Source organism: Eptatretus burgeri, chromosome 14 (genome assembly GCF_056783735.1).
Source record: "Eptatretus burgeri isolate ZD-2024b chromosome 14, Ebu_testis_v1, whole genome shotgun sequence".
Taxonomy (NCBI): Eukaryota; Metazoa; Chordata; class Myxini; order Myxiniformes; family Myxinidae; genus Eptatretus; species Eptatretus burgeri.
The window spans coordinates 10,537,147-10,558,366 of NC_140974.1; the positions used below are offsets into that span (position 1 = coordinate 10,537,147).

At 42.0% G+C, this 21,220-nt stretch overlaps 1 protein-coding gene across 10 annotated transcripts in view; it reads right to left on the reverse strand.

Moving 5' to 3' along the window:
* Window positions 1-21,220, reverse strand: part of LOC147012643 (uncharacterized) — a 131,897-nt gene that overhangs the window by 48,323 nt on the left and 62,354 nt on the right. For 8 of the 10 annotated variants that reach the window (XM_085853682.1, XM_085853680.1, XM_085853686.1 and 5 more), the window contains 10 exons: window positions 19,131-19,298; window positions 13,586-13,753; window positions 13,181-13,250; window positions 11,841-11,962; window positions 3,814-3,856; window positions 2,791-2,866; window positions 2,373-2,591; window positions 2,126-2,174; window positions 2,004-2,035; window positions 1,749-1,845 (listed from right to left, as the gene is read on the reverse strand). In XM_085853682.1, the coding sequence (XP_085709808.1) occupies window positions 1,749-1,845; window positions 2,004-2,035; window positions 2,126-2,174; window positions 2,373-2,591; window positions 2,791-2,866; window positions 3,814-3,856; window positions 11,841-11,962; window positions 13,181-13,250; window positions 13,586-13,753; window positions 19,131-19,298 (1,044 nt within the window). The remainder of the gene's footprint in view (window positions 1-1,748; window positions 1,846-2,003; window positions 2,036-2,125; window positions 2,175-2,372; window positions 2,592-2,790; window positions 2,867-3,813; window positions 3,857-11,840; window positions 11,963-13,180; window positions 13,251-13,585; window positions 13,754-19,130; window positions 19,299-21,220) is intronic. The other 2 variants (XM_085853687.1, XM_085853684.1) reach the window with 1 other exon arrangement.

A 21,220-nucleotide genomic window follows, 5' to 3' on the forward strand; every position in this document is an offset into this window, starting at 1 on the left:
ACGATTGAAGTACCACGATCATGAATGGTTGATCTGTGTGGATTTGAAAATGGTGAACTTCCTTTTGGGGCAACCAGGAGGTTACACCAAATACCCTTGTTTCCTTTGCTACTGGGACAGTAGAGCTAAGGAGGAGCACTGGGTGAGAAAGGAATGGCCATCAATGAATAATTTGATACCTGGTGACAAGAACATCATTAGTGAACCACTGGTTGATCAGAAAAATATCATCCTTCCACCATTGCACATCAAACTCGGTCTGATGAAGCAGTTTGTTAAAGCTCTTGATCACACTGGAGACTGCTTTGGCTACATATGTTCAAACTTTCCGAGTCTTAGCGACGAGAAGAAAAAAGCAGGGATATTCGACGGACCTCAGATCAGAACATTACTCAAGGACCCACACTTTGTTACGATGATGACCGCTGTCAAAGCTCGAGCGTGGAATGCATTCACTAATGTGGTGCAGAATTTTCTTGGGAACAAGAAAGATGACAACTACCGAGAGATTATGGAGGAGCTGCTCTTTAGTCTGCGAGCGCTGAGGTGCAGAAGGAGCATCAAGGTGCACTACTTGCACAGTCACCTGAGTGAGTTTCCAGATAACCTTGGAGATGTAAGCGAGGAACAGGGTGAACGTTTCCATCAAGACATTAAAGTGATGGAAGAACGTTATCAAGGTCGTTGGGACTCAAATATGATGGCAGATTACTGCTGGAGTTTGATGAGGGATGTCCCATATGCTGTACATGAGATTGTCCACAAAGAGGTTTACTATGTTGTAATACGATTACACCTGTGCCTTTGGATACTTACGCTTTCAAGTACCGGTACTTATTTTGTTATATTCGCATATTTTTGCATTTATTGCTGCATTCTGAATATCGTGAAAAGTCACAAAACTCAGAAAAATGCTTTGAGCTTGAGTGATGCCTTGTATTTAAGTGATGTACACCATCTTAAGGGGAACTTTTTCCACCTATATATTTAACTTAGTTTAGTGAAATTTGTAAACTTTTCATAGATTAAAAATATCGAGAAAATGTGTAAAAATATGTGCAAGCATAGATTATATGTTAATGTATGATTAAATATTGTAATTGAAGTAGGTACCTTCCATTGTAAACATTTTTGCATCTATCGATCTTCTAATGCAACAGTTTTTCAACTTCGAGTGTAAAATTGCTGTTTTCTCAAAAATAATGATTTTTCATAGTTCAAAAACCTGATGTGATAGGCAAAAACTAATGACAGATTTGGATTCAGCACCCAAAAGTTAACTCGAATCCGTTGAAAAACCCCATGCAAGAGAAATCGTGTTGACCAGTGTACTGTAAGAGAGATGTTTGTCTGCCTGTCAGTCTCTGTGTGTTGCCATTTTTATCAAAGATGGCCAATCAGATCTTCATCAAACTTTCAGAGGTTCATCAGTGATTGCCAGGGAGTGTTTTAAGCAAAAAAAAAACTTTCTTGAAAATTTTGGAAAAAGGTATTTTTTTTTTTAATCCCTCTATATTACCTAAGCCTTTGTGGCTATGTATATTAAATTATCCCTGACCCATTCCTTAGTGGGTGCAGAGAAGTGTTTTAGACCCCCAAAACAAACAAACAAAAAAATTTATTTCTTTAAAATGCCAACAAAGTTTTAGAACATCACCGGGCAATGTCAGTTACCCCTGCTGGTGTGTATAAAATTATATTTCCTTATTAAAAGCATAGTCAGGGAAATAAAATCTGTTTGTTTTTACCTGGTTATCGCTTCGGTGTTTATAGGAAAAAGTGAGGTTTGATCCATTGCCACCAGTATTCTGGACACCTCCTTCTCCCAACTTCTTTACGGTCCTGCTGGGTGTCATCATGTTATTGGTATTACAACTGCACAAATTTAATTATTTCATTCTTGATCACAACAGATGAACAAGAAAAAGAAGAAGAGGAATAATAATAATAATAATAATAATAATAATAATAATAATAATAATAATAATAAGGCATAAACTTACGGTTTAGCCGCTTTGGGTAATGTTCTGCTTGTCTGGAGATCACAAGACGGTAAAGAACATCGTAAGATCACACAAACTGAGCTTCAATTCCCATGTTATTTCCACATTTAATGAAAACTCACCAAATGTGTTTTGAAATCATCACACTGAAAATCATATTCATCTTGGGTCCTGATTCAGCATAAAGAAAAGAAAAACAGCACATGCTGAAGATTAAACAGAAATATCTCAAATTCCATTATTCAAGTTAACTTTATTGGTTATTCACACACTAAGAAAACCCCACTTTGACAACCGTTGTTTTGCTTTATCAACATGAAAAGAGCACAGGATGAATAAATGCAATCATTCAAAACAACACAATCTTACCGAGAATGCAAAGATTTTGAAAAAGCAGTTGTTAAGATAGAATCTGGTTTTGCTCCAAAGCATTTGCTTTTACATGAAGCTTCTTCATTAACCCAGCCATTTTGTGCAAGTTGATTGAACAGTGATCCCTCCTGTGAAGTGCTCCGTGTAATAGGCCCAGCTCGGGGTTTAGGGATCACTTCCTTGGGTGGTGGGAGTGATCGTCTCTTCTGCAGTTTGCTGCAACAAGGACACATCAAAAGAGAAGGGATTGATATAGGAATGGGGAGGGGAGGGTTGCATAGAGGGTGGATTGATAAGACAAACCTAATTTATGTAGGAATTCGATTTCAGTGGCTTGCCAAATATGATCTGATAACTGTACTTTCACATCATTAAAACTGGCAAAACATGAGGATAAAGCCTAAACTAAACTTACCTTTTCTTCTTTATTGGCATAATTGGCAGAGAGTCAGGCACATACTCTTGGGACTTCTCAACTGGCAACTTATTTGCTGAAAAAAAAACAGAATAAGACTAATTTTAAGCATGCATCGTTGAGAGAGGAAACAGAATAAATGGTAAATGACTTTGGGCCAGCTTGAAGTTGGAGTAAAATAAATTACAAAAACACCTCTGATTAAAATTCAGTACTGTATTGTCTTTATTTCAATTATAAATTCCCTTTTTGCTGTCTGCTTGTGATGCTTGACATCATTGTTATCAGAGTTATTTGTGTTAAGTACCATCTATATAAGATAGATGTTTGTCTGTCTGTCTGTGTTGCCATTATCCTCAAAGATGGTCAAACGGATCTTCATAAAACTTTCAGAGGTTCATCAGCGAGTGATGGAGAGTGTTTTAGTCAAAAAATAGTTTTTGAACATTTTGAAAAAAAGTGGATTTTTTTTTTTTAATCGCTCTCTCGTGCCTATAGCTTTGCAGCTATGTGAAAGGTAATATTAAATGATCCCTATCCCCATCCCTTGGTGGGTGTAGGGAAGTGTTTTCAGCCCCCACAAAATAATAGAAAGAAAAAAATTGATTTCTTCAAAATGCTCACAGGATTAGAACAGCACCAGGCAATGCCAGGTTCCCCTGATAGTCCTATATGATAATTGCAAAAGCAGTGGATTATTTTGTCCTTCTACAACCCTATCTATCTCTTTCCCAACTTTTGTTGCACATTCTCTTTCCCTTCATTTTTTATTCACATCCTCCCCACTCTCATATGCTTCTTTTTCTCCCTTGTCCTCTGCCATTCTATTCACTTTCTCAATAAACATCACCTTCCCAACTCTCCCGAGTAGAAAACACATCGATGGAGTCTTCCCAAATTAATATAACCTTCCAATCATGATGATTTGGCTGGTAATGTGAAACATTTTATGTTTTATCAAACTCTTTTAAGTTTGTTAAGTGTTGATTATATACAATTATCAACCCTTTGCATATACTTAACAGGTGTCACTCTCATTGGGTGGACACACGTTTTCTTTTGAAACCTGTAAAACAATAAACAAAATCAACAATGCACTTATGAGTAATTGGTATTTTAGAAAAACAGATAGTTAGATAGGTATCACTATATTAATCACAACAGTGAAACTTAACGTGAGGCACACATTACATATGAAACAAAATGATCGTACAAACAAATATAGAATACCAATACTAATAATCATGCATAGATACAAATATTGTTAACAAATCTGGCTTGAAGGAAAACTTTCAACCAGACTCCGTGGTTTTTGGTTCGACTTCGAGCATCTGCTTTGAGTGAGGGAGGTCAGTGGTTTGAACCCATAAGCTTGATGGGCCGAATGGCCTCCTCCGACATTGAAGTTTCTTGTAAGAGAACTCGTATCATTATTATTATTATTATTATTATTATTATTATTATTATTATGAGGAGCACCCGTTCCCTATGGGAGCCACCAGGGGGTCATGCTATTATCTTTATGATTATTATTAATACTGCATCAGAGTACCCACCCTACGGGCGATCTTGTTCCAAGTGTACAACATGTTCCTCTGACACAGCCCTTTATTTGAGTGGTGTATCAGTAACAGATCGCTGCCTCAATCACTTCCGAAAATAAAAATAACCTGGGTTACATATGTGAAATGAAAACATTCATACTACTAATGTGTCTATATAATACATTATGATTATATCTCGGATAATTCCAATGGCACCCACGCTCCGCCCCCTCCCTCCCCCCCCCCCCCAAAAGGAAGAAAATGCGAAGATGGGCCAAAAAAGTTTATTTTCAAAACTTGATGGAATCAAACAACTTGGAGATGCACAACTTCCAAGTGTCTTCATTCATCCCTGAAACTTTCAGCTTCCTCGGTCAAATCCTTTCGGAGGAGTAGATAATACTGTTACGGCTCTAGAAATTCGCAATAGACCATAAAGGTTCCTTAGATTAGCTATGCCGGTAAGTGAGTGTTCAGATAGCTTTTCCCACCGTTGTTTAGAGGGTTTTTTTTTTCGTGTTCACCGGGCTGCGACTCTTTGAGATAGCCGTTTTTCTTTACCTATCGTTATTTTGAACCTACACGCAAACAACAACCGCCACCAGGTACGCCGCAACGCCAAGCACGCAACAAACCTACACGCAAACAACAATCGCCACCAAGTATGCCGCAACGCCAAGCACGCAACAAACCTAAACGTAAACAACAACCGCCACCAAGTACGTCACAACGCCAACCACGCTACAATTTCCCTAACAACAACCACCACCATCTTCGTCACTACCCCCACTTCTGAACGCCATCCTGCACGGTCCACGCTACGACGGTTTCCGCGTCGGGAACCATCTGAGAACGCGGGCAGGATTGGCAGAACAAAAGCTCTTGCGGAGCCTGTGGGGTATTTCCCACCTATTTTCCCCGTGCTTGGTGTGAAGGGAAGGGGGCAGGGCAGCTCGCTGCCGATTGGTGGATGGATGGCGTGAGGCGGTCGGAGTGAGGGAACGCCCCTTTTCGGGAAGCTTCTCGAAAGGAGGCGGAGCCGAAAACGGGGAGGAGCGAAGGGCGGAGCGCCGCGCTATATAAGGCGGACCGTACACGGGCTCTCGCTCTCTTGGTGGTCGAGGTCGAGTTCTCTCTCTCTTGGTGGTCGAGGTCGAGTTCTCTCTCTCTCTCTCTCTCTTGATGGTCGAGGTCGAGTTCTCTCTCTCTCTCTTGATGGTCGAGGTCGAGTTCTCTCTCTCTCTTGATGGTCGAGGTCGAGTTCTCTCTCTTTTGGTGGTCGAGGTCGAGTTCTCTCTCTCTTGGTGGTCGAGGTCGAGTTCTCTCTCTCATGGACGTCGGGTCGTGCTCCCTCTCCCTCCTTCTCGTCTTGGCGCTGATTTCTTCCCCTGTCTCCCGGTGGTCCTATTGAGCGACCTGTTGGCGAAGGCACGGGCCGGTGGCGAGTCCGTGCGATGCATCGGGGACGCAGACGGAAGGCGCAGCTCTGCCGGCTGTGTGGTGCAAACCTGCGCGTCTGGCAAGGAGCGCCAGAGAGAGCTTACCGCCCATCGTCGCAAGGCCCGGAGTCAGGCGCGGCCAAGCTAGCTGCCGTGGGGAGCAGACGTCGCGACCTGCCCACCGAGACTCCTCAAGGGTGCAGGTAACCTGCACAGTCTCGTGGGCCTTTTCGGTCATCCACGGCCCAACACCATAAAGGTCTCCGGAGCCCGTCTACCCCTTGCCTGTGAGGAGGTCTTTCCATTTCTTTTGTTCTGCATGACTGCTGTGGCGCCGTGTCCCTGTAAGTAGAACCTGTTTAAGTGCTTGTACATAATAATTATAGTCGGTCGTATTGCTTTATTTTTCTATTTCATGCCTGTACATTGCATTACTGCCTTGCTTGTGTTGTGTGTGGAATACGTGGTTTGTGAATAAATGTCCTTGCGTCAAACGTACCCTGTTCGTCGTGTCCTATTTCCCTTTTGAAAGCCATCTTGCATCGTAGAATAATTAGTTGGGTTTTAAACACCTAGTAAGGAGAATCGGATCCGTCGAGGTCGGCGATAACACCGCTCGGTTATCAATGTAGTATGGAACGGACCGCTTAAGCGGTTCGTGTCCCAGGCCGACCTGCGGCGCAGTGCAGCCCCTCGGTAGGTTACCCGCGCGGGTACTAAGGTACAGTGGGGAGAACAAGTATTTGATACATGACCGATTTTGCAGGTTTTGCCACTTACAAAGCATGTAGAGGTCTGTAATTTTTATCATCGGTACACTTCAACTGTGAAAGACGGAATCCAAAACAAAAATCCTGAAAATCACATTGTATGATTTTTAAATAATTAATTTGCATTTTATTGCATGAAATAAATATTTGATCACCTACCAACCAGTAAGAATTCCGGCTCTCACAGACCTGTTAGTTTTGTCTTTAAGAAGCCCTCCCATTCTCCACTCATTACCTGTATTAACGGCACCTGTTTGAACTCGTTATCTGCATAAAAGACAGCTGTCCACACTCAATCAATCAGACTCCAACCTCTCCACAATGGGAAAGACCAGAGAGCTGTCTAAGGACATCAGGGACAAAATTGTAGACTTGCACAAGGCTGGGATGGGCTACAGGACAATAGGCAAGCAGCTTGGTGAGAAGGCAACAACTGTTGGCGCAATTATTAGAAAATGGAAGAAGTTCAAGATAACAGTCAATCTCCCTCGGTCTGGGGCTCTACGCAAGATCTCACCTCGTGGAGCCTCAATGATCATGAGAAAGGTGAGGGATCAGCCCAGAACTACACGGCAGTACCTGGTCAATGACCTGAAGAGAGCTGGGACCACAGTATCAAAGAAAACCATAAGTTACACACTACGCCGTCATGGATTAAAATCCTGCAGCGCACGCAAGGTCCCTCTGCTCAAGCCAGCACATGTCCAGGCCCGTCTGAAGTTTGCCAATGACCATCTGGATGATCCAGAGGAGGAATGGGAGAAGGTCATGTGGTCTGATGAGACCAAAATAGAGCTTTTTGGTTTAAACTCCACTCGCCATGTTTTGAGGAAGAAGAAGGATGAGTACAACCCCAAGAACACCATCCCAAGCGCGAAGCATGGAGGTGGAAACATCATTTTTTGGGGATGCTTTTCTGCAAAGGGGACAGGATGACTGCAACGTATTGAGGGGAGGATGGATGGGGCCATGTATCGCGAGATCTTGGCCAACAACCTCCTTCCCTCAACAAGAGCATTGAAGATGGGGCGTGGCTGGGTCTTCCAGCATGACAACGACCCGAAACACACAGCCAGGGCAACTAAGGAGTGGCTCCGTTAGAAGCATCTCAAGGTCCTGGAGTGGCCGAGCCAGTCTCCAGACCTGAACCCAATAGAAAATCTTTGGAGGGAGCTGAAAGTCTGTGTTGCCCAGCGACAGCCCCGAAACCTGATGGATCTGGAGAAGATCTGTATGGAAGAGTGGGCCAAAATCCCTGCTGCAGTCTGTGCAAACCTGGTTAAGAACTATAGGAAACGTCTGATCTCTGTAATTGCAAACAAAGGTTTTTGTACCAAATATTAAGTTCTGTTTTTCTGATGTATCAAATACTTATTTCATGCAATAAAATGCAAATCAATTATTTTAAAATCATACAATGTGATTTTCAGGATTTTTGTTTTAGATTCCGTCTTTCACAGTTGAAGTGTACCGATGATAAAAATTACAGACCTCTACGTGCTTTGTAAGTGGGAATACCTGCAAAATTGGCAGTGTATCAAATACTTGTTCTCCCCACTGTATATCGACATTCGGCGAATCACCCTATTTCACGCGGGTCGAATGCGGACTGGGCTGTGGTGAGGTTAAACCCCCACCCATGACTGGTTCCTGGCGGAAGTTCCAGGAGGGTCACGACTGAATTGTCCATCCGGTGGGCGACGCGGTTGCGATTGGAGTTACACGGCCGATCGCACGCCGGCGGGCACGAATTCGTAACACTGGTGTCAGGAGTGTGGGATTCAAATCCACCTCCCTCCAACTAAATTAACGGAACCGGACCAGGGGTGTGCGAAGCGCCCCCCCCCCTCCCCCCCGTTCCCGTCAAATTCGAGCTTTTAAAATTAATTCCACGACATAAGATGGTGTTTCAAGGCGAACGGGTGCCGGGTGGATTAGATATGTGTTTTGTTGTAGGATCCATGGCCCGGGACGGTTCTTTTTATAATTATAATCCATGGGGGTGCTCAAGCCCATATGCTGAGCATGGACTATGCCGATAAACTAACTCTGAGTCGCACAACGGCGGCGCGATCGCACCTCGGCGCAGCACGGAGCATGCGGCTATTTTTAGCGCAACAAACGGCACGACACGAGGCGAGTGCTTTCAGTCACCACTTCAAACCACGTGGTCATGGCAGGCGAGGCAGGCGGACATCGGAAACAATTGGAGGAAGAATGGAAAACCGAGCTCGAAAAGAAACAAAAGGAACACGATTTGGAATTTAAAAAACTGAAGGGAGAGGTAGAAGAAGGCAATAGAAAAAGAGAAAGCCTAGAAATGAAGGTAAAAAGAGAACAGGAATATCAGGAACAACAAAAGGAAAAAGCAAGGTTGAAGGAAGAGAAGGTAAAAAGAGAACAGAAATATCAGAAACAACAAAGGGAAGAAGCAAGATTGAAGTATGCAGAGATGAGCAAGAAAAGGGATGAAATGAGTGAGGAGGAACAGAGACAGAGAGAGGAAAAATGGAAAAAAAAAAACTTATGAGTTACGTGAACACCAAAACAAAGAGAGGGAACGACAAAAAGAACTGAGGATGTTAAGAGAGGAAAGAACGAGAACGGATAATGAAATGTTGAGGGACCACACTGAGCAAATCAAACAGTTAGAAGCCAAAGCAAGGTCGGAGTGTGCGGAGATGAGAAAGGAATTAGAAAAGAAAGCTTCTGAGTTACAGAAACACCAAAACAATGAGACGGAATTACAAAACGAGTTGGGAATGTTGAGGGGACGAGAGAACGACAGCAGAGAATGAAACGTTGAGGAACCACACTGCGCAGATCGAACAGCTGGAAGCGTAGGCCAGATTAAAGAATGAGGAACAAGAAAGAGTACTGAAAGAACAAGGAATGAGACAGGAGAAGGAAATCAGCCAATTGAAGGAAATAACGCGATTGCAGAATGAGGAACAAGAAAGACAGTGGAATAGAAAACACAAAGAACAAGGAATGAGACAGGAGAAAGAAATCAGTCAATTGAAGGAAATAACGAGATTGCAGAATGAGGAACAAGAGAGACAGTGGAATAGAAAACAAAAAGAGTATGAATTTGAAACTGAACGACAAAAGGAAAAAAATAGATTGGAGTACGAGGAGAAAGTGAAGGAGCGAGGAATGAAGCAGGAAGGAGAAATCAGTCAATTGAAGGAGACAACGAGATTGGAGAGGGAGGAACGAGAGGAACAGAGGGATAGAAAACAAAAAGAACATGAATTTGAGGTTGACCAATTGAAAGAAAAGGTGAGGCTGGAGTACAAGAAGATAGAGAAAGAACAACGAACGAAACAGCAAAAGAAGCTCGACCAATTGAAGGAAACTATGAGATTGAACCATGAGGAGCATGAGAGACGGTGGGGTAGAAAACAAAAAGAATATGAGTTTGAACTTAATCAACTCAAGGAGAGAGCAAAATTTGAGTCCACAGAGATGGAAAAACTCCGGAACGATAACGAACAACTCGAAAAACTCCGGAAAGAGAACGAACAACTCAAAAAGCTCCGAGAAAAAGAACGACTTAAAAGGAGCCAGGAAGTAGAACAGCGCAATAAGGTAGGACGCGTGATATCACCACAAGGAGCAATGTTAGTGGTGCAGGACTTGATCGACACCACTCGTCGGATGAAGGAACAATTAGGACCAACCCTAAAAAAGGAGACACAAATAAAAATGGAGACGAGGGAAGTAACAGAGACAAAGAAGGAAATAGAAGTGTTTCCAGAGACACGGGAGATAGACCAAATTGAGAATGAATTAAATAGAACGAAGGAGGAAACGGGGATAAACATCCAGGAAGAAACTAATATACATGAGGTGACTGAGTTGGCAGAGACACGGGAGATAGAGGGTGAATTAGATGGGGTTAAGGATGAGCACACACACATTGAGGTAGTGGAGGACAATGGGGGCGAGCTGGTGGACGGTGTTGTGACCCGGTACAAGCAGCTGGATAGCCTCCTTCTGGAACGGAGGGAGACGCTATGCTCCCTTGAAGCTGATCGCGACCAGGTGGGTTCTCTCTCTCTTGGTGGTCGAGGTCGAGTTCTCTCTCTCTTGGTGGTCGAGGTCGAGTTCTCTCTCTCGTGGACGTCGGGTCGTGCTCCCTCTCCCTCCCTCTCGTCTTGGCGCTGATTTCTTCCCCTGTCTCCCGGTGGTCCTGTTGAGCGACCTGTTGGAGAAGGCGCGGGCCGGTGGCGAGTGCGGGCGATGCATCAAGAATGCAGACGGGAGGCGCAGCTCTGCCGGCTGTGTGGTGCGAACCTGCGCGTCTGGCGAGAAGCGCCGGAGAGAGCTTACCGCCCATCGTCGCAAGGCCCGGAGTCAGGCGCGGCCACGCTAGCCCTGTAAGTAGAACCTGTTTAAGTGCTTGTACATAATAATTATAGTCGGTCGTATTGCTTTTGTTTTCTATTTCTTGCCTGTACATTGCATTACTGCCTTGCTTGTGTTGTGTGTGTAATACGTGCTTAGTGAATAAATGTCCTTGTGTCAAACGTACCCCGTTCGTCGTGTCCTATTTCCCTTTTGAAAGCCATCTTGCATCGTGGAATAATTAGTTGGGTTTTAAACACCCGGTAAGGACAATCGGATCCGTCGAGGTCGGCGATAACACCGCTCGGTTATCACTGTAGTACGGAACGGACCGCTTAAGCGGTTCGTGTCCCAGGCCGACCTCCGGCGCGGTGCAGCCCCTCAGTAGGTTACCCGCGTGGGTACTTAGGTATATCGACATTCGGCGATTCACCTTATTTCGCGTGGGTAGAATGCGGACTGGGCTGTGGTGAGGTTAAACCCCCACCCGTGACTGGTTCCTGGCGGTAGTTCCAGGAGGGTCACGACTGAATTGTCCGTCCGGTGGGCGACGCGGTTGCGAATGGAGTTACGCGGCCGATCACACGCCGGCGGGCGAGAATTCGTAACAATACATACACTTGCTCCATTATACTCGTATATAGATTCATGAAAAAACACAAGGTCATACACAAATGCACATTGATCATAAATAAATGTTGTTAATAAATTAATTATTATAAACTCAAATTTCACAAGGAACAAAACATCAACGAAAATGAGAAGTCCTAATGAAAATAGATCTGAAATGTTGCCAAGAAGGTAGAAAGGTAAAATAGTTATCTCTGATAAGTTATCTTCATACGAGGTCCCAAAGTGTCTAACTACCCTGTAACTAGAACCATTGGTGATCATAAAAAAAAGTAATATATGCATGAGTGAAGAGTAACTGAGAGGAATAGTCATACCTCTGTGCTACATGCAACAGACTTGGCTAAATCAGTCTCATAGTTCATTTCAAATATTGACATTGACTTCTTGGCTGATGATACGAGTTCCAAAGCTGGCTTCACCCTTCGACTTGGAGTAGCTAAATGGTAAATGGCACATTAGATTACACAAAACAAAGACAGTCCTCTTGTTATAAGGAACAGATGCATTCTAGAACTGGTCGTTGTACTGAAAATTTGTTACAATCGGTACCCTTCATCACCACCCTCTACCTTACAAACAAGGGATACCCCTTAACATTCAGGGAATTAATATGTGATGTACTGACAAGGCATTGCTGATATATATATATATATATATATATATATATATATATATATATATATATATATATATATATATATATATATATATATATATATATATATATATATATATATATATATATATATATAAAATGCATTTAAAAAAAAAAAAACGTTTTTCTACATTTCACCTTATAGTTTGACCTGCAGTTTCCATTTCACCATATAAGTACTTAAAAAACTGGCCAGAATAGAAAGTTGTAATTAATTTATCTGCAATGGCAGAACGGATTTTGATAAATCTCGATGAAATCCACTAATGAAATAATTGGCATTTTGGTGTTCATTCTATCAAGCTTCAATTTCTTCATTAAAAAAGGGATTGTACGCAAAAAAGTAACTTGCAAAATAGTCCAGAGGTATGCGCACTCGCCTCTGAGCAGTCTAGTCTTGGTTCGAATCTCAGCCCAGCTATAAACTGTCATCCTGGTGTTTCTCAGGCAGGGCAATTCATAAATATGTCCGTCGTGCATGGCTGCATGTTAGACTTGGCGTTCTATCAGCCGGCATTATTTGGTGTACGTTAAAGATCCCACAGTGCCCTTCAAGAAGAGTAGGTGAGGTATCGCTGGCACCCTGAACAAATCCCTGCTCTACCCTACAGGGGGGATTGCATCAGTGGTGTCGCTTCATCCCTGTAAGAACTTGATGCTAACCCACAACCATGTGCTGCATAGCAATGACGACGGCAACTCAAAACGTACCGTTTGTGATAATGAAAATCGTTATAACGAGTGTTCCGTATAATAGGACTCCATTATAGGGTTTACTTCTGCAATTTTACTTGAAAGGCAAGTGGGGTCTTAAGCATACATCTGGGGCTCTATGCTCACATGCAGAGTGAAGCATGTAACTCATAATGAAGGAGCACTGTTAGCTTCATATTTTGTGCTCAAAATAACTTACTTGCTGAGTAGCTTTAAAGCATTTTACATCAAACAAACGTTGTAAAATTGTAATGCAACAAGGCCAAAAAAATAAACATATCTCACCATGGCAAGACAATGTAGATGTCGAGACTTTAGAGTGAACATTGTCATCATAAAACTTGCCTGGATGTTTCTAATGGTAAAGGAAAATGGAACTTAATTTAGCATTACACAACTTCAGTTAATGAGGTATTCATTCAGGAAGGGGGGATTTTTTTTCTATTTTTTGATAAATAAAATGATAAAAAGGCAGAGCATCGGAGGGATCAAAAGGGCATCCATATATTGCTACAATGAATGGCAAATGCACAAATCTTTCTTCTCAACTTTGCTTCCCACAGTGGTCAGCATACCTTTATCAACTTGCAGTCGATAAAACCTATTGTTATAGCCTTGGCTCATCTAAAGAAATACATTGAAGATAAAAATTCCTTGTGCAAGCATTTGCCCAGTAACAGAAGAAACTACCTTCAGTTGTTGCACAGCTGTAGAGCATTTTGAGGATATACTACGTTTCTCCTCAGCTCCAGTTACTAGCTTTGCATGTCCCACACAACTTGGCTGTGGTGTTTTAAAAGTAGAGTCATGATTCCGAGAAGAAAGGTCTGAAGGAAGCCAACTGTCATTCACACAATTCTGCAGGAAAGAACAAGGGCATTTTAATGAGAACACATTTTTGACCTAATCAACTTTAAGAGAACACACACACACACACACACACACACACACACACACACACACACACACACACACACACACACACACACACACACACACACACACACACACACACACACACACACACTAGAACAAGGTAAGTCTGTACCGAGCACCAACCGCTGCCGGGCCTCGATATTCAGACAATAATGATTCTGTAGTTTGTTTTGAATACTTCTGTATGATAACAAACATGTTTAAAAACTATTTACATTCCTAATTTATCCGAAAGGTCTTCCCACCAAGTCGTTCAAATAATATGCAAAAATCAGTTCATTAATATTCATGACTCTGGAAGTACAGTATGTGGCAAAGCATTGTGACAGTGTTAGGGAGGAATCACCTTTATTGGTCTGACTGACAGTTTTGTTAACTACTGTAGTTGATCTGGGTTCATCTTTTACTCCACATCGACATATCGATGAATGAAGGAAAGAAAAATTAACCCCGTGTGGGGGTGACGAAAATCAGTTCATTAATATTCATGACTCTGGAAGTACAGTATGTGGCAAAGCATTGTGACAGTGTTAGGGAGGAATCACCTTTATTGGTCTGACTGACAGTTTTGCTAACTACTGTAGTTGATCTGGGTTCATCTTTTACTCCACATCGACATATCGATGAATGAAGGAAAGAAAAATTAACCCCGTGTGGGGGTGACGGTCATCTCTATAATACCATAAGTTCTCAATGTTCAGTTCAGGTAACCGCGAAACAGTCCAAACTAACCGTTTAGATTGAAATAGGTCACAGAGATACACTAGGATAATACTACTAATGACATAATTAATAAATATGTATTGTTCATTTAGTACCCGGATTAACACATCAGAATCACCAGTAAGTGCAATACGTGGTTTTCCGGTCCGTCCACTCTCTGGGGACATTTCACTTCCGGTTGTAGAAAAAAAAACGAAAAAATAGGCTTAGCTCTCGGAGATTATGATAATCCTGTCGATTATTCTTCACTGCTTATAATGCAACTTTCAGAATGAAAATTGGTCAAGTATTTATAGATACTTAGGTTTTAAAAATCGTGAGAGCTAGCAAATTCATTAATTATTAATTCCACAGAAGTTTCGTGACACTGCACAAAGTAACATGTCAGGTATGAAAAAACATTTTGTATGCCAGATTCATTAATTATTAATTCATTAATTATGGAATGTACTCATTGATAAATTAATCAGAAAGCCCGAAGCATCTTATATATTATTTCCGAGTTTGTGGTGTCGTGTCGCGCTATCTTCGACTTTGTTCTGCGCTCGAGTAACGTGATATTCGGCTTACATTATCTCAAAGACCATATGAGGTGCATGGTACAAAAAAAAAAGTAAATAAAATTTATATATTATTTCCGAGTTTGTGGTTTCGTGTCACGCTATCTTCGACTTTGTTCTGTGCTCGAGTAACGTGATATTTGGCTTACATTATCTCAAAGACCACATGAGGTGCATGGTACAAAGAAAAGTAAATGAAATGGTTCTGAAACAGTGAAATTGTATTCCACTTACTGCATTAAAGTAAAATTACTCCTGATACTCTGCATCAGTTCCTTTCTCAAACACACCCACCCCAACATGTCGCGCAGAGCGTGGGTTATGCTTGTGTAGCATAATTTATCACTTATCCCCTCATCCGGGATCTGTGGCCTCGCCCCACAGCCTGCAGCCCTATGTCCGCTGGTGATTATGTTAGATATCGGCACGATCGAGAGGAGCCTGCGAATTATCCCTGCTGATGCACTGAATTGATGCAATCGTTCGGCCAGAATATTCGTTGTCAAGATGTTGCGTGATTAAATCACCAATACAGTCACTCGAATTTATACCGCCAACATACTTCTTAACAATCACCTTCGCCCCAGAAACCACAGTCAATCTGAACCACACTGGCCACTGCTCAAACGCCATGACCGGACTACTGCGCAGTTCTACTATGCAGTTTGGTTAAAGATGACTCGGCATTTTGGCACGCGCACGAAATTATATTTTGAAAATAAATGCTGACGTTTACATTTCGGGTTTTGAAACTTGCACCTTTGGCGGAAAATGTCGAAATATAAAAGGCTAAAAATGTGTTTTATATTTATATTTCATTTCTCCTTCCTTCCTTCTTGGCGAATCGCATCGGCGTTTTTGGCCATCTTCCAGATCACGTGACGATCAAACGGGAAGGAAATTCAAAAATCTGTCCAGTTAGATACAAGATAATATTTTTTACTATCATAATCAATAAACAGTTGCCGAATATCTTGTAGAATGGCAGACTAGATAGGTTTTGAAAATGGCGATTTTTATAACTTACGTGACCTCGTCCCTGGCCTTGAACCCGGACAAAAGTTATATCGTTGTGTAACACTCATCGACCTCTACCCACATACCAAGTTTCATCAAGATCAGAAAGAAAAATTGTTGACGGACGTATGGAGACGGACATTTCGTCCGGATTTATTAGGTCATCTCGGTAGAGATGACCTAAAAATTGGGAAATTAGCCAATTCGACTTATACTCCACATCGACTTGTACGCCAAAAAATATGGTATATATACACACATATATGTATATAGACCAAAAGTGACTGGCAAGACAGTCCAGAGGGATGTGCCCTTGCCTCTGAGCTGTCTAGTCTTGGTTCAAATATCAGCCCAGCTATAAACTGCCATCCTGGTGTTTTGCAGACAGGGTAATTTATCAATGTTTCTTTCATGCATTGGTTGCACTTTAAACTGGGCATTATGTCAGCCAGCATTAGTTGGTGTACATTAAAGATCACACGGTGTCCTTCTGGAAGAGTAGGTGAGGTATCGCAAGTGTCTTATCACACAGAGTTATGACAGATACTACTAGAGGGGGAGCACTCGGTAGAGTGCAAAACCTCCGCCGCCAATACTGCTAGGTCACTCAAGTGAACCTGATATCCTATTCATTCAATTTGACGTCAACAGTGCTCACAGAGTTATAGTTTGCAACTTTCCCTTTTACTTTTAACTTTTACATACTCAATTCATTCGTCATAACTAGATTCCTTGAGACAGAAATTGATTTTACGTGGGTATATCCACCTGAAATTCCAAAATCAGCCGCAATTATAATTTTGGCATGTTTTTTGTTGGAAATCATTTATTACATGTAGAAATGCAAAAAAAAAGAAATCGAAATTTTGTTGAAAAAAAAAAGTTGCAAATTTTTTTTTTCTCTAGCAATTTTTTTTTTGGGGGGGGGGGGGGGTTGGGAATCACTTAAAACATGTAGAAATGCAAAAAAAAATTCAAATATTTTTTCAAAATGGCTGCCATAGCGGCCATATTGGATTTTGGACAAAGTCCAAAATCTAATGGCATGATCCTTGGACCATACCTAACCCCCCCACCAAGTTTCGTCGAAATCCGTCAAGGAGTTTTTTCCGTAATACTGTTCACAAACAAACAAACAAACAGAAAGGGGTGAAAACAGTAACCTCCATCCATCTTCGATGGCGGAGGTTAAAAATGGCCGAAGGGAAGGGATAGTTTAAGTGAATCACTTCACTATTTCTAAGAGTGCTCTCTGTTCATTATCTGAATTTGCATCACCAGAGACCAAATTTTTAGATAGCACTACATTATCCCTTTAATCCCTCTGTGTTGTTTCATGGTTAAATGTGTTGCTTTCCTTTAATTACCCCCTTTTGTGCTAGAGTGGTCGAACACAAAACTGCGTTAGAGAACTCTGTGTTAGAGTGGTCATTGAGTGGATTTTAAGCAACTAGATTTGAACCAACCAACCAACTGGAAATGCAATGACCAAAGCCTTCTGCAGCATAAGATCGCTGACTGCAAGACATCATTCCGCTGATTGTGTGCCAATTGGTTGGTTCGTGTGTGTCTGGACGAAGCAGATTGAATTCCTTAGAGCCAGTGTGCAAGGAAGAACTCTTGTTTATGAGAGAGTACAACACAGGTGGGGGGGAGGGGGGGAAAAGAAAGAGAGAGAAAGAGAGAAAGAGAGAAAGAGAGAAAGAGAGAAAGAGAGAAAGAGAGAAAGAGAGAAAGAGAGAAAGAGAGAAAGAGAGAAAGAGAGAAAGAGAGAAAGAGAGAAAGAGAGAAAGAGAGAAAGAGAGAAAGAGAGAAAGAGAGAAAGAGAGAAAGAGAGAAAGAGAGAAAGAGAGAAAGAGAGAAAGAGAGAAAGAGAGAAAGAGAGAAAGAAAGAAAGAAATAAAGAGAGAAAGAGAGAGAGAGAGAGAGAGAGAGAGAGAGAGAGAGAGAGAGAGAGAGAGAGAGAGAGAGAGAGAGAGAGAGAGAGAGAGAGAGAGAGAGAGAATGAATGAATTGAAGAGCTGTTAAGCGAATCGTCTCCATATTGCAACAGGAGACAGAGCAGATGTGCACCACAACGGAGACTGTACAACTGTGCTGAAATGATTCAGTCATGCCTCACGGGAAATGCCACTGTGAAAGTGAGTTTATCTTTCCTTGCTATAGTGAGAACATTGGGATCATGGTGAGCTGTGCCATTCTGTGGGTTGTTCCAGAGATAAATGCATCATTCTTCTTCTTTTCTTTCACTTCTCTCCCTGTCTTTCTATCCTCCTTTTTGTGTTTGTGTATTTTAGACTTGGTTTTAAGTCGGTGAGTCAGTTTGTGTTCTTCCCTGCCACCACAATTCCTTCCGATCCTCACTCCCTAATAAGTAATCATGTTTGTTATATAGGGTGGTTCAAAAGTCAAGAAACATAGGGAATAATTACTTTTCATTTAATTTTGCAGATCAAAGTACGAGCCATGAATCTCTCGTTGGAAGATCATAGTGTACGCTGTGAAGCTTCGGGACACAGATCATTTGAAGCAATGTATTGCCGAAGCATGTGCTCAAATTCAGCCCGATGTCCTTTGAAAGAGTGATCGTAGACAGGAAAAAGCAAGTCCAGAAATGTCTGAACTTAGAAGGACAACATCAAACACATATTATAAGAATATATTCTGAATGTAATCTTCAATTAAAGTTTTTCTTTGTAATTATTGTAAAAGTAATTATTCCCTGCATTTCCTGACTTTTTAACCACCATGTGTAATTGACAAGTTTCTTTTGGTACTTGAGTTCATCCTCACACATATTTAAATGGAGTAAGTGCATGCTTTGAATGAGTGGGTACCACCACTTGTTGATGGTCACATGAACCTTGGGTTGCTGTTTGAGTTTCAGTCTCGACACAATCTCATTAAAGTCTCCCAAATGCTCAGCCAGCCTGTGGAGTTTATCTTTAGCGGTATCAGAATCAGAAGACTAATCCCATTACAATAAAGGCAGAAACTACCTGCAGTTGTTGCACAGCTGTGGAACATTTTGAGGATTTCCTACATTTTGTCTCAACTCCAGTTATGAGTTTTGCATGTTCCACACAACTCGGCTGTCTTGGTGGCAAAGTGGTGTAATGACTCGGAGAGGTAAGGTCTGAAGGAAGCCAACTATCATTCACACATTCCTGCAGGAAATAAAACAAGGGTATGGATTGTAAGAACATATTTTTTACCTCATTAATTTTAAGAACACGCACGCACGCACACACACACAATACAGCTGAAATGCGAAAAGCTCTAGAATCTCTTCACCTGAGCCAAATTTCAAAATGTAGAATTTACCTGAGCAGGAGTTCCAACTGCTAAAAAGTGTTCATTTGTGCAATTCACACATTGCTTGACACTCCAGACATTTCTGATCGTCACCGAATGGTGTTTAATATGACAATGCAAGCTTAGCAAGCGATTAGTGATCGGTGATAACAAACATAACCCAAAGATGGACAGAATGTCAAACAATGTCCGAATTAGACAAATGAACACTTTTTTTTTCAGCAGTCAGAACAGCTGCCGAGGTCAATTCTGCAGTTTAAGTTTTGAAATTCAGCTCAGGTGGAGACATTCTCGAGGTTATCACGTGTGAGGAAACTAAATAAAGCCACAAACATTCGGAGATGCCTAGAATGTCAACCAGTGTCCAAATTAGACAAATTAACACTTTTGGTAGCAGTAAGAAATGCTGTTGAGGTCAATGAAGAGTTAAAATTTTGAAATTTGACAGGTTAACAGATTCTAGAACTTATTGCATTTGCGGAAATGAAATAAAGCCATGAAAACTGGTGTCTCTGGGCATTTACAAGCATTGCGATGTAAACACCGATTAATAGGTATGAAGATGAGGCATTCGATGATATGAATGAGGAAAGTGAAACAAAAAGATATGAGCACTTTGTTGAGAAACCATTGCGGCCTGTTCCAAGTCAAGGCATTGTTGAGCAGGCCAAACAAAATGCTGAATGAAGACCCCAGCGATGACAGAGGGTTGACTCAGCGGCTGACCAAGGATGACGTCTTGATAAAGGATAATTAAATAAGTCCTTTAATTATATATCTTCAAAAGGGGTGCTTAATGAATTACCACAAACAAGCAATTTTAATTTGTGCACTTCCTTGGAGTTCCCTTGATATTCATGCAAAGTTTGGGGCCGCGAGGTTTCGTAGTTTTGGAGTTATGGAGGAGACAGACTGATAGAATGATTGACGGACTGACACACACTGACATTTATTAATACATGAGCAAATATCGCCTGTCGATTCGCTGATGGAGGTACTAAAGGGGGAGGGAGAAAAAGAGGGTGGAAGAGAGAGAGGGGTGGGGAAGAGGGAGAGTGGGGTGGGGGAGAGGGAGAGAGGGGTGGAGGAGAGAGAGCGGGGAGAATGAGGAGGTGGAGGGGAAAGGGAAGACAGTGTGAGGTGAGAGGAAGGGAAGGCAGACCTGAGGTGAAGCATTAATTACGATTCATACGGTCTCATCAAAATGATTCTGCAAAGAATAACAGTAAAGATGGAAACAAAATGTCTGAAATTTTTTTTTCTACAGGTCTATCTATAATTCCAGCAGTGTGTGTGTGTGTGTGTGTGTGTGTGTGTGTGTGTGTGTGTGTGTGTGTGTGTCTGAGACCACTGTTTCTCGACAACCACTGGTCCGATCTCATTGAACCTTGCCACGTATATTGCTGGGGCCCTGTGGATGTGCCTTTTCAAGGTTTGATGTTAATCGGACAAGTGCTTCCCAAGTTATGGCCATTTATTTACCAACCAATGAAAGGACACGTTGCTGCGTAGGCGTGGCTGCGTAGGCCGGTGCGCGGCTGGCCGACGATGACGTCACGTGCCATGCCGGTTACGATGGGGATCGGTGCCTTAGTTACCGTGGCGTAGGAGTGGCAATGGTCAATGGCAGCGAATGTCATAGCAAGCAAAGACAGGGAGGTAAACTTGATTTTAATTAACTCTGTGTGTGTATCACAGCAGTTGTTACTTCAATGCAAGCGATAATTCGTGGAATGCATGTGAACATTCCGTATGGGCACGCACCACTTCCGGA